Here is a 14,338-nt window from a genome sequence, read left to right as displayed (position 1 = left end):
GAGAAAGTCCTCAAGTAGCAGCTGATCAGAAAAAAGTTTTCCATAGTCTGTTGAAAACGTAAGAGTGTGAGCAATTGATGAAAAAGATTATAATAGCTGTAGTTGAGTTACCAAATTTGGCGATTTAAAATGAAAAAATTGCAGTAATCATCTGGAAGAATAGTTTCAGAAAGTGACCGGATGATAGCAAAAGAAATTCAAAATCGATCTCTCCAAACATATGGTAGTTGAATGTAATGTTCATTGTGAGGTGTAAAAATGCGACTAATTTCTTCAGCTTCTGTTGTATTGGTTCCTCTGTTGCTCTATGTTTGCAAGCAGCCTTGGCCTTGAGAGAGCCAGTTGCACTGTCTGTTAATTTATAATCTAGACTAAATACCACGAGAACCAATCAGAGAAGCCTTCTGATTGGAAACCCCTGCTCTGATTAATTCTCATGAAATTTAATCCTCATTGAAATTGAACAGGCTTTTGTGCTACTGGGCCTGATATTTTTATGTATCAAAATCAGCTGAAAACTAAATCGAAAAAAACATGATATTCCATCAGCTGCTCCTATTTCCTTTCATGATGTTATTACATGACACAAGACAAACCTATTGATATTGATAGATCACAAGTAAATACTAAAGTTGTCAATTTAGATAGAAATGAAACTGAGTTACATGTTAGTTTACATCCAAATTTTCATCCCTTAGCTTTTGGTTTCAAGCTAAGATCGAAGGAAGAAATCATATAATGGTAGTCAATAATCAAAGTGATAGAATAAACTCTATTCAGATTTATGCAAATTCACATTAAATTGATCACACTTTGATATTTATGATAGTGATACATGAGAAATCAGCCACAATAAATGTTATACTAACTATTATGAATGGACTCTTCTGTATGAATGGACTTCCATGGAAGAAAGAATTAGTGGATTGGCTGCTTTTAAACTTTTGGATAAGTGAAACGAAAAGTAAGTGACAGGCTATGCCAAAAATTCCAGAATAAGCAAGAGATCTATGGATTCCAGAGTCATCAAATTCCGAATCAACTTAGTTTGGAATTTAATCTTCAATTGCATCAAGCATAAACAAAAATAACATGATCACTGTTAATATATGATAACTGTCAACGGGAAATATCAATTGCCAATGAATAAAGTCGAGGTTGACTCTTAAGCCCCGCCCAATATTCTACAAAATTCGCTGCAATTAGACTACTACTATTCTACAGAGCACTTCCAACACATCAATTAATTATTCGAATGATTTGACTCAATAATTTTCATGGCAAGTTGTGGCCTAATCTCAAAAGCGATTATAACAATTTTGGTAGAATACAGAATATTGGTAGAGATATAGTTTTTAGCTGATTTTGAAACATGAGAATATCAGGTCCAGTAGCTCAAAAGCCTGTTCAATTTCAATCATGATTAAATTCCATGAGAAATAATCAGAGCAGGGGTTTTTTAATAGAAGGCTTCTCTGATTGCTTCTCGTGGTATTTAGTCCGGGTTAGGAATTAACAGACAGGACAACTGGCTCTCTCAAGGCCATGGCTGCATAGAAACATAGAGCAACAGAGGAACCAATACGAAAGAAGCTGAAGAAATTAGTCACATTTCTATCACCTCACAATAAACATCAATTCAACTAACATATGTTTGGAGAGATCGATTTTAAATTTATTTTGCTATCATCCGGTCACTTTCTGTACCTATTCTTCCAGATGTTCCATGAATACTGCAATGTTTAGAAATAAGATCGCTAAATTTGGTAACTCAACTACAGCTATTATAATCTTTTTCACTTGCTCACACTTTCTTTCTCACGTTTTCAACAGAGTATGGAAACTTTTTTTGATCAGCTGCAACTTGAGGGACCAATAATCCTTTCTGAAAGAGCTTCAGCGATTTTTCGCAGAGTTGAGACCTGTTCCAAAATAATTTTTTTATCGCAAACTTACTCACAAGCTTATTTCACATAATAATAACAACGGGTATAAAAAGCAAAAATTTCAAACATAATTGAAATCGAAACTAATAACAGCTGGCATAAAAAGCAAAAAATGGCAATCATAATATTTTGAAATCGAAACAGTAGCTATTATCTTATCCCAATCTGATGTAATGTAAACAAATTATAGTAAGATTCACATCAATGTGTCAGCATTATTTGAATGGGGAGCATTGATGCTATTAATGAGGAATACTGACAGTTTCAAGTTCCAATCGTGGGCTAATCATTAAAAAGATTAACGATTTACAGGTAAGGTGATTGGAAAGATTATCGTGTTTTTCAATTTTGTTCGCAACAACCCAAATGAGCCCTTCGTCTTTGGATAATCTGTCATATTGAATTTAAATTTGGAAAATGAACCAAATATTTCATCATTTTTACATCCTCTCTCCTTTTATCCTTTCCCTTCATCTTTATCCACGGTAAAACAATTAGAAATAAGTTTATTCTTTCTCAAGTTCCACTTGACACTGGTTTGTTGGAAAGTGAGACTAAGCAATTTACCAAGAGTATCGGATGAAATAAATCACAACTGAAGAATTAACAGCAATATTTATCAAATAAACACAGTTGTTGACATTTTATATAATTATTATTTTTACAAAACATAAAAAGTTTAATGATCAACAAAAATAGCCAGGACATACTCTGGATACAAATCAAACGCCAGACAGCAAAAAAGTTACTTATAGGTATCGGTTATGTATAATAATGTGGTACATACACATCCCGACTGTCCAGCCCGCATTGTACAAAAATTAGAAAATGTACAAAATTCATAAAAAATAGGAGTGATTGAAATGCACACAAATTATGAATTTCCTAAATCTAGAATACTATTTTCTAAAAAAGTATCCATTAAAACGTTATTAAAGCCGACACATTTCTTCACACTGTCATTGTTTTATTCACTTCTGTCACAGTAGATAGCAAACATCGAACATAAATGACTGCAACATAAATGATCATCGCATTCATTTCACAGATGCTGCTTTGCTTTGGCTGGTGGCTGGTATTAGAGTGCCTACAGTAGGCCTACCGGTACCTGCATTGCAATCCTACCAAGGTACGGTAGCCTTCATCAAACTGAATCATAATCACTCTTTAGATGATCCTCTATTTGTCTAATATCGGCCGAATTAATAGATTCCACAAAATGAATTTAACCCAAGTTGATGGAATGGGAATCCTGCCCCAGTAAGCTAGCAGAACATGGACGTAAAGCTATTTAGTAATGGCTACATATTACACTAAAAGTCAATGGTCGATAGTAAATTTCAAACATTACAGTTAATTGCTCCATAAAAATTAAAATCAAAATACAAAATATCGATAAATACCATAAAAAGTTTTGACTTCAGATTATTTATAAAAAGTTGTCTATTATTCAATATTAGTAAGTGCTGCAAAACTGTAAAAATTATTCTTTTACATAATAATATATGCTTAGAATATTAAAAGCGGTTTTATACAAAAAATTAAAATATAAAACATCTTAAGTACAAATTGACACTGAATATTTGTGTACAAATGTTGACAGTGGCATAGAACATAAAACTGTAGTCCTCCTACTGAGTCGATATCGCTACGCTACCGTATGGCGAATCGCCAAGACGCCAATTGGTCGGCTAATTACAGATCAAATTAAATCCACACCAGCTACAGGACAGAGTACAGACCCCTTCTATGCTCATGCTCATGCTCTATGCTCACTTCATTACATAACATTTGTCCATAATTTAGTCGTACCGTATATTATGTATTTACAACCATCTATAAAAGTACTAATTATAATAATGACAAGTAAATTATTTAAGGTAATTCAATGCGCAAATGATTATTAGTATTCTTATGACAGGAGGTTGTTTTGAAATATTAGCTACGAATACTAGAAAAATAAATTTCACTATAACTACGTATTCATACCCGAGCAATAACATACATAGTAATAACATCGATACATATAAATGTACAAATAATCCGATATAAAAAAATCAATAATTTCCAAATTTACTAGATAGTGGTAACACAGAAAATTGATAAACACGTTATCGAATTTACTTTGACATCAACAATAGTTTTTGAAAAACCATAGAACCAAAGCAAAACAGCTATGTGTTAAGCTAGCTTAACCGCCTAGACGGGACAAGGGCCGAGAGCCGAGCAGGGCCGAAACTAGAGGGCAGGGCATCGCATTTAATGATTTTGCTTATTCCCATCACTACTATTCGTCAGATTCATTCACAAAATAGAATAAAATTATTAGTTTCAATCCAGTATCCATGCAAGATGATTTAATCAACTTCTTTTCTTCTTAGACAGGCAATCGTAGTTTTAAGTTTACAAAATGGCCATAAAAATTTCAGTCAAATACTGCTTGTCAATGTAATTGATTTTTCGATTATAATAATACTGAGAAAAGCCTACAAACTTCAAATAATCCGATAAATTAATCACTCCCAAACAATGATTGAAAATAATTATGAAATAGGATTGGAATTGATGTAATTTTATCTTGTTTAATGGAAAATTGTATTCTTGACAGTGCTTTATTCATGATAATAAATCATCCTATGTTGTTTTATAGAAGAGATCTTTTCATACAACACATCACATAGCCGAAAAATCGACTATTCTACACAGTATTTTTCATACAAATTGTGATTTTAGCCAATGTGATGTCGTCTTGTGATTGAGCAAGAAAACTAATTTGATGGAGCTAATAATTATGAAATTTTATTTTATATGAAGGAGGTTATTTTACGGAGAGTCGTAAACAATTACATTGATAGAACAATTTGTTTTTCATTTTAATTCAAATTCAAATGAATTTATCTACTGCTATGTGTTCTGCATTCAAGTAAATAATACAAAAGTCAAAGAGCATCAATTACACTGACTAGCAATTAAAAACCTAGAAAAATTATAATTACAGAGAATAACTCGTACAAAAAACCATGCTCATTCTCTATTGTGAAATTTGAGCCTAATCTTAAAGTTAACTCTCATCGTAAGAGTAAAAATTACCAAAGAGCGAATATATGATAAATTTTGATTGATTCTCAAGTGGACTTCGATCAAAATAAAATATTTTATAGAACTTTATTCTTATTATGAGTATTTTGCAATGATAAAATACATTACACAAATGCTAGGGCGCACAAAATATATCAAAAGCATGTTGATGCACTACAAGTAGGCCTAGCAGCCTAATTATCAGATTGGTAACAAGAATCGAATATCGAATGGTACATTACAATAATATTATGGGTATTTTTGGTAAATCAGACAAGATAAGTTCGGTATTCATGTATTACCGGTACCGATATAGAAATTAGAGTGCCAAATCAGTCACTTACGGTTTTGGTAATCAATTAAAAAGTTATACAAGTATAGTATACTTTTATTATATTGTTATATGTAATTACATTCCAAACAGTAAAAATAGTTTAATTTGATATCTAGATGGAGATTGAAATTGATTTCTTACAATAACTAGGCTATGAGGTGCGTAGACTTCCTACGAGTCACAATGTAGCCTATCGTTCACATTAATCATCAATATGTACAAAGTGCTTTGTTTTCATTGAAAAACAGATAAGCAAGCGCCTAGCAGACCAGATGAAAGATTCAATAAAGTACCTTTGCATTAAAAGAATACATTTGATTCAATTGAATAAAAAGTGAGGCAGCTCTCTTGTATCGTCAAGAGGCCACTAGAGAAGTGAGAAATTGAATTGCATTTCATCATTCGTAGCTTAAAATATAAAATGATACTCATAATCAGAAAATATATTTCAAAAGTAAAACAGTGATATAAAAACGAAATGAAAAACAACAAAGCAAAAAACTTCTTATTTCGGAAATAATAATAATAATAATATCATTTATATAAATCGGTGATTGGATAAATATAGTAAAATATGTATAAATTATATTTATGAAATCAATTATATTAGCTTAAATAATTTGATAAATAATAACAACACAACAAAAATATCTCCTTCCAAAAGTCCATTTCTTAGTAGATACGGAAAATAAATTAAACTCTATAAAGAAATAATAATATTTGATATAAAGATATAATAATTATTTTTTATATAAAGAAATAATAATCTTTGATAGAAATTATATATGATGTCCTGAAATCCTTTCTTTCTGTTTCCACATAATAACATCTCTCAATCTGGGTCATTTACAATATATCTTGCCAATGAATCGAGAAGAATTATATCAATAATGGTGTACATCCACAAGCATATTTCATTGCACAGAAATGATTAAAAACGTTAAAAAATTACAATAAAATAATCTACTCATTTGACCTAATCTGAATATCGTCTACCCATCTTCAATGCATGAAGTTGGACCATAAAAATAGAATAAGTGTATTTACTATTATAACCCATCCACACATAATAACTTCAACACTGAATTATTACGAAAGTACAAGCGAAATTAGTTGATCAACGATAACAATAAAACACAATAAGGTACAAAAATAAATTTTAAATAGTCTACTATAATCTAATGGTAGTTTCTTTGAAACTTATTGTTTTCCTGAATTAGAGGGAAGAGATGTTTGAAAAAGACCTGAATAATCAAGGAACTACTAAATATGAGGGGGAAATATGGGAATGGAAATTTTATCTAATTTAGAGGCAAATTAATCGAGTTATATGAACATGCACAATAACAATCTTACATTATTGTCTGGGACTCTATGCTTGGAATATTTATTATGTAACTATTGGTTAGGATTGTTAGGCTCACACATGATAAGCATATCTATTTGCATTAAACTTCGCAATTGAACAAAGGTTGTTATCTGATTGGGTTGTTCGAATCAGTGGGAAATATTATAGAAATCAGCACATAAACTTTTACTGTAATTGACTACGTTTTGATAGCCTATGGAGCATTGAGTTGAAGAATAGCATCAAAAACCAAAAATTGGTTTGGGCTTCTTAGCACCAAAAACCAAAGATTCAAAGACATTTTATCACGTAGTACTGAAATTGCTACAAATTAATATACATTAGACAATACAAGTTGACAGTCAATTGAAATATGGAAAATTTAAGCTTTTCTATTGAACCAACGGTAACTGAAACATATTTGGTTTATAAAACCCGTTTCTAGGAACGAAAAATTAAGGATTTTATAATAAAATTTGAAAACAAAAGACAGTTCAAACAAAACTGAAGATTCAATAACGGAATCCAATCAAAATGAATTCTGACAAAATTCAACTGACTTTCTAACAAAATTTACGGCATATAATTTCATAGAATAAAAGTATTATTGCACAAAAGTTGGTAAGATTTGTATTTGATGAACGTTGCCGTACTTGTTGCAAAAGTGACGCGAAACAAAACCAGTGGATCGATTAATTGAGTATACTGTTGAGAATCTATTGACGATACCAATCAATATTGAATATTAGACTTGTGGTTTAAGGTAGTACGATAGGGGTAGACTACCTAGGCACCAAAAGTTATGCTATAGGTCTGCTAGGTTCAGTTTAGAATCGTCAATAGCGTGAGAGTGATTAGTGTACAAGTGTTACAAGGGCTTTGCAACACACTCTAAGAAGTATAGTCTACACTTTTCAAAGTATTGATAAAATAACTCCAATTTCAATTACATAATTACTGTTAATTCCTCGATGGAATAATAAAAAGAAGGCTATGACGCAATCAAGTGTATGTTCGCATTGAGTATGGCTATCACATCATATCAAGATAAACAGGTAGAAACATGTTGTTTTTCATTAATTTCTTCTAGATATAAAAAAGATAAGATTTGGGATATTTTAGGCCTAGCCATGGCCAATTGGCCGTGCGATCGCTTAGAGCAAAATGTCGCAAGCACGAAACAAAAAATGCAACCACCCAATTTACAAAACTATTTAAAAACACAAAACATCTATTATTATTACTATTAACACCTACAAGTTTTTATGAAGATAAAAGAACGATAATAATCTATCGAATATACTGGAATCAAATGTTCTACGACAATTTTTATAGAATACAATAATAATTATTATAATATTAAACGTAGCAGTAGCTATAAATACAAATAACATTGCCCTATCAGTATGAAAAATTCGCAGAGTAAAAATCTAAATGAAGCATTAAGGCTTTTAATTCCCTTTGTGGAACATTATTTAAAAATAGAAAAAATCTATTACAAACAAACTATGTAATTGAGAATGGTACAAACAACCAACAATACCGTAACACTTTAGCTTTCTTTTTACTTTTTAAGAAAAAACAGTCCCATTGAAAAAGCAGTAGGCTATCATCGTCATCGTCGTTCCTACTTACAAAATGTAAAAAAGGGGAAAGTCAAGAACGTTTAGGAAAGGGTAATTCACTATATATTTTATAATATATCAATATAAATTATCATTATTATTCATTATATATATATTCAGGTTATATACCTTACAATTTCACTAGGAGATACAAAATAAACGTTTTTTGTACCCATAAGGTAGTCTACAAAGACAGTCAGCTTCCGAAGATATTAGGAACGTACACATACGGTTGGTTATAATATATGGTTATAGTCCTTTAGCCGCCGCGCCGCACATTAACTGACTAGACTTGTATTGATTGTGCCTGCCTCAGAGGCGAGGCCTATGCACACTGCACACTGCTGGAGTTGGGTGACAATGCATATGGATACATATGGACACACAACTACACATGTAGCCACCGCTATACATAGACAGTACATTCATTACAATTACTGGGTGGGGGTACCAGGGTACATTTAAAATGAGCTACATTCATTACAATATTAATCATGCACAGAATTGAGTGTAGGCTACATGCGAGCAGATAGATTAGAATAGATAGGGTTTAGTGTATGTGTGTGTTCGTGTATGTGTGCATATACATGTTGTGTGGTAGACTATCATTATACATGGCTATACATGACATAGTCGTCACTATACCTATACATGGACACATAATTGTGGCGGTCTGTGCAAGTAGAGAAGACATAGTCGTTCCATTTCACTTTAAAATACTCATCAATATTTGTATTCATTATGCATGTATTATTAAAACCAATTATCTACAAATATATATTATGAGTAGTAGAAGTAGTAGTAGTACGACTCACAAAATTCAGCAGACATTTCAATATGTCAACTATTAAATTGATTACATTTATCAAATATTTTTATCTAATAAAGAATCGTTTGAAATAAGTGTTTTCTCTTTGGTTTGGGGGAGATCACGAGCAAATTTTCATATTTCCATTCACAAAGACAGAGAAATTTATCTTATATTCATTTTTTTTTTGTTTTTGTTTCAAAGAGACAATATAGACAGAGAAACAACTATCCTATGACAACAAGTGTGAGCAAACAGAGACAGAGAAAGAGAGAGAGAGTTGCATGTGTGAGTCTATCGCCCACCACCCCTCCCCACCTGATCCCAAACACGACCTCCTAATTCGAAAACACTGTAGAAATACACGACAATCCAAACTCTGTCTGTACAAATCACATATTCACTTCACACATCGAGAAGAACATCAGGGATACGATTCGCTCCACACTTTCCATGCAACCCCAAGATAAGCAATATTACATTGAAATGTTGACACCAATATTAGTCTACGCCACCACAAAAATTACATTCAACCGTCTGAAAAACCATCAACAATACAAAATTTAATCTTAATTAAACATAAAAATATTTCATTTTTTCAATAATTATACAATACTAGCTTATCAGTAGGTAGTAGATAATAAAGAGAGTTATCACTCTTTGTTTTAGTTTGAAAAATAAAATATCTGCGCTCTCAACATTTTCAAGGTCACTAAGTAACCATCATCATACAAACCCAATCATTATTTAAAAGCCACCACACACAAAAAAGCAAACACAAATTGATTAATACATACAATATTAGACTAATAAAATAAAATTTTCATAGGATTCAACAACAAACATGGCTTGACTTCAGACGATTCAATCGATGATGTATAGATAGTAACAATAATTATAGCGATATTAAACACACAATTTGTGGTAGAGAACATCTAGAGGTACACATCATACACAACAATTACTTATCGTAATACTATGATTATTGTGATAATAAGTTGAATAGATTGTAGGTGAGGGAGGAATGAATGGGTGGTAGGCGAAGACCCGGACTTCTGGTCGTTCGGTCATAGACAACAATTATTATTATTATTATTACAAGAGGCAATCACACACCATCAACTAGCTACTTCACCTCTTCATTAATCCATTACATATAAAAACTCTCAAACGTTCAAAAGTTAAAAATTCAGGTAATAATCTCTAAATAATGTTATCAAAAGTGTTACAATTCTGAGAATACAAACGGTCGTCGACACTGTTTGAAAACGTATGGAAAGAACGAAAATAAATTTCACGCAACTACCTCAAGTAGAACAGCGGCACTTCTAGGTAGTTATTGAAGCCGCGCGTTCTGTAGAAAATATAATATGAAATTGTAAATTTTATCTACGATAAAACATCGTCCCTAGAGTATAGTCGACAATGTTGAGATAAAAGGGAGAGGAAGTTCTAATTATGATTATAACATTTATATTATAGCCGTGTGGTAAGTTGACTAACTGGGATTCTGTTATCGTAATGGTGGATGACTGAAGAGGTTCACAACACACAACGTGATGATGGTTCATGGTTTATAGCCAACAACCATTCATATTTACAGAAGGATTGATTACTTCTCAAAAGCGTTGAGAAGGAAGAAACTAAGGCTGGATACCATGAGAAATGAACGGTTTTGGTGAGAAATTGAAATGTTACAACTAGATAAACAGGAAGAAAGAAAATTCCACTCAACTAGTTTTAACTAGTATTGAATAGCCAACTCATCTGAAGTCTCAACTTCAAGTAGAAACCAATCATCTCTTTAATCATGGTATCCAAAAATTATTACGGGAGGACGTGTTCTATGATACATTAAGGCTGCTATTCTGAGTGAATATGATTTTTTACCTCACCGGTACTAGATTTTAAATCTCAAGATTTCACAGTAATGCAGTAATGGAAAAAAATTGCCATACTTTTATAGCATTATAGGAAAATGAAAACTTTAAATAATGTCAAAACTATAAAAATGAAAATTCATGATTGTTTCTTTAAATCCATGAAATAATTATTCAACGATTAAGAAGATGAAGAAATCAAAATTGTACAAGTACAATACAATTTTGTAGCACTCAGAAAAGTTTCACGATCCGGCGCAATTTTATTATTGGCAGAGGTTCCGGCACTAGTCCCACAAAAATACAATTCCATCTTTTCCAATCGAAAACGGAACGTTCTTCCCTGTTCAGTTCATCAAAAAAGTTAATGTTGAAAAATGTTTCTCGTATTATTCAGTTAATTGTCTTCGTTAGGAAGAACTGTTATTTTATTCCACTCACTTTTCTCAATAGGAAAATATTCAATGACTGATCCTTCATCTTTTTCATAAATCTACACCATAATGTATCTCTTGGAACACGCCCTCTCAAATATTTGACTAAAACCTATTTACAAATACCCTGAAAATGGTCGACCCAACAATACAATTATAATCGTAGAGTGAACAGGTAACTCACCTTGAGTGAGTTGAGACGTAATCTAATGGTGAACAATCAGTCATGTATTGACTGTCAATCAATTAATAAATATCATACCGTCATCATTTTGTTAAAAAAGAGAATTAGACTAATGTGTGGGTGTGTGTGAGTGCATGGACACTGAATAATATGTGTATTACAGTATTTCACATATACACTAATAATAATTGTGTATTACATACACTACACTTTGGTGGTGTATACAGAGTGTAGTGCATACACACACTTTTGATAGTGGTGAGAGTAAGAAGTTCATCATACGAGTCTTATTAGATAGGTGGAAGCAAAATGAGGATGTTGTGGTGTCCTAGGAGCGTATAATGTTCGACAAAGTAGGCCTAGAAACTAAACGCTTTGTACATGGAATTAAGATGAGGATGATTAGAATGATCATCTTGTAATGAGAAGAGTTGCTATAGATAGCCTTGTACAGAAACAAAATGTCAAGATATTGAAAAGTACTTTGACATAGTAGAAAGTAGATGAAATATAGAATGATCATATTAGCGTTGTAATAGAATGATCATCTTGTAACGTTGTTATTGAGAAGCTTACAAAGCTACAACATGTCAAGATATTGAAAGAACATTACTTTCCTTAAACAAGATGTAAAATATAAAAAGTAGAGAACCTAGGACACCGACACAAGCTCATTGATGACATGCACCCACACACGGTATATAGTGTGATGATGGTAATTAATAATAATGAGGACTAAAATGCTAACTAGAGAATTGGCTAGGTTTAGTTTAGTAGAATGAATGAACTAGGGGATGAGCTAGGATGCGCCAGGGTTAACACCAGCGAAAGGGAACGGCGCGCGGTCTATCGGCGCCCTCCTTCACCAGCGGCTTGTGGAACTCGCGGCCCGGTCTAGAGTGGATTGTCGCCCAGCAGTGCTCGCAGTAGTACTACAACAAAACATCAATGCATTACATTCATAACAAACACAATCACAAACACATGAGATATTGGTCAAATGATGATAAGTAGCCTATATATATTTTTAACATAACCGAATTCATTCACTCCCCATAACAAACACAATCATAAACACATGAGATATTGGTCAAATGATGATAAGTAGCCTATCTATATTTTTAACATAACCAAATTCATTCACTCCCCATAACAAACACAACCTCAAATACATGAGATATTGGTCAAATGCTAAGAAGTACCTATATTGTATTATTGAACGATAATTCAATACAATATGCAATAAACTACCCTGCATACATGATTTCGATAGGGAATTTGAAGAAAAATGAATGGTGGAAACCGCATATCGATATCTCAAACCATTTCGGAAATATACACATTATTAATCAATACTATTCTAAGCTGAAAAAAGAGAAAAAAGTCTGTGGACGGCTTAGTATCTCATAAAAAGAAGTGATTCCAAGGTGGGTGAGATTAGTGATGTTACTCGAATTGAAAATACTACTTTACTATGACTTTAAAAATCTGCTCCGCTATTTTGAATGCAACTTCATTTTTCAAAATAGGAATGTTGTCATGAGATACATGATTTCGATACGGAATTTAAAGGAAAAATGAATGGCGAAAACCGCACATCGATATCGCAAACCGTGCAGAAGATATTCACATTATCAATCAGTCCCATGCAAATCAGAAATGAAATACATGAGTGGTATTGATTAATAATGTGAATATCTTCTAAACGGTTTGAGATATCGATGTGCGGTCTTCGCCATTCATTTTTTCTTGAAATTCCGTATCGAAATCATGTATCACATGACCACCTTCCCATTTAAAAAAAATAAAGTTGCATTCAAAATGGCGGACCAGATTTTTAAAGTCATAGTAGTATTTTTAATTAGAGTAGCATCCCCAATCACACCCACCGGAGTGCAATCACTTCTTTTTATGAGATACTAGGCCGTTTTCAGACTTTTTTCTCTCTTTTCTGCTTTGAATAGTATTGATTAATAATGTGAATATTTCCGAAACGGTTTGAGATATCGATATGCGGTTTCTGCCATTATTTTTTCTTGAAATTCCGTATCGAAATCATGTATCGCATGACTACCTTCCTATTTAAAAAAATGAAGTTGCATTCAATATGGCGGATCCAAGATGGCGGACTAGATTTTTAAAGTAATTGTAAAGTAGTTTTTTTTAATTTGAGTAGGATCCCAATCACACCCACCGTCAAATTACCTTTGTGTATGAGATTTCAAGCCATTCTCGGACTTTTCACCCACCCTGTAGATGTAATGGTCCATTAGATTTAATAAGTGTCCTAGAAACCGGGCCTAAGATATTTTAAAATGCTTCTTGGTCAACGACAGAAAAAACATATTTCAAGTTATAAGGCATAGTTAGTTTAGGTTGAAAATCAAGTGGGTTTCATTGAGAAATAATAGAAAAACTATGCATATAAAACAAATATAGATTAATTGATAATGTTATGAAAATAGTTAATAATAATATATTTTCACATAATTTCAAATAAGCATTGATTGACTACAGGGAAAACAGCTACAAGAAAATTCTATGAGTGCTTGGCTATGGACTCAAATCTTCTATGTGAAAGTAAAACCGTACAATTATTTATTTCATTTCACCTTAATATAAATACACTAGAAACCTAGCAAGAGTGTCGAAATGTGAACGATATGGCGACTATAATAAAATATATAAATGATCAGTGCCT

The 14,338-nt window shown here is 32.2% G+C and overlaps 1 protein-coding gene across 2 annotated transcripts in view; it reads right to left on the bottom strand.

Annotated features, from left to right (window-relative positions):
- Nucleotides 1-2,542: 2,542 nt before the first annotated feature.
- The window catches only part of LOC111053472 (cytoplasmic polyadenylation element-binding protein 2), a 483,681-nt gene continuing 471,885 nt past the window's right edge, over nt 2,543-14,338 (bottom strand). Inside the window, exon 9 of one of the 2 annotated variants that reach the window (XM_039425785.1) lies at nt 2,543-12,569. In XM_039425785.1, coding sequence (XP_039281719.1) covers nt 12,453-12,569 — 117 coding nt within the window. In that variant the 3' untranslated portion in view covers nt 2,543-12,452. The remainder of the gene's footprint in view (nt 12,570-14,338) is intronic. The other variant, XM_039425786.1, reaches the window with a different exon arrangement.

This window comes from Nilaparvata lugens, chromosome 4, assembly GCF_014356525.2.
Source record: "Nilaparvata lugens isolate BPH chromosome 4, ASM1435652v1, whole genome shotgun sequence".
Lineage (NCBI taxonomy): Eukaryota > Metazoa > Arthropoda > Insecta > Hemiptera > Delphacidae > Nilaparvata > Nilaparvata lugens.
The sequence above is the reverse complement of the archived record's forward strand: the minus strand, read 5'-3'. Positions and strand labels throughout refer to the sequence as shown.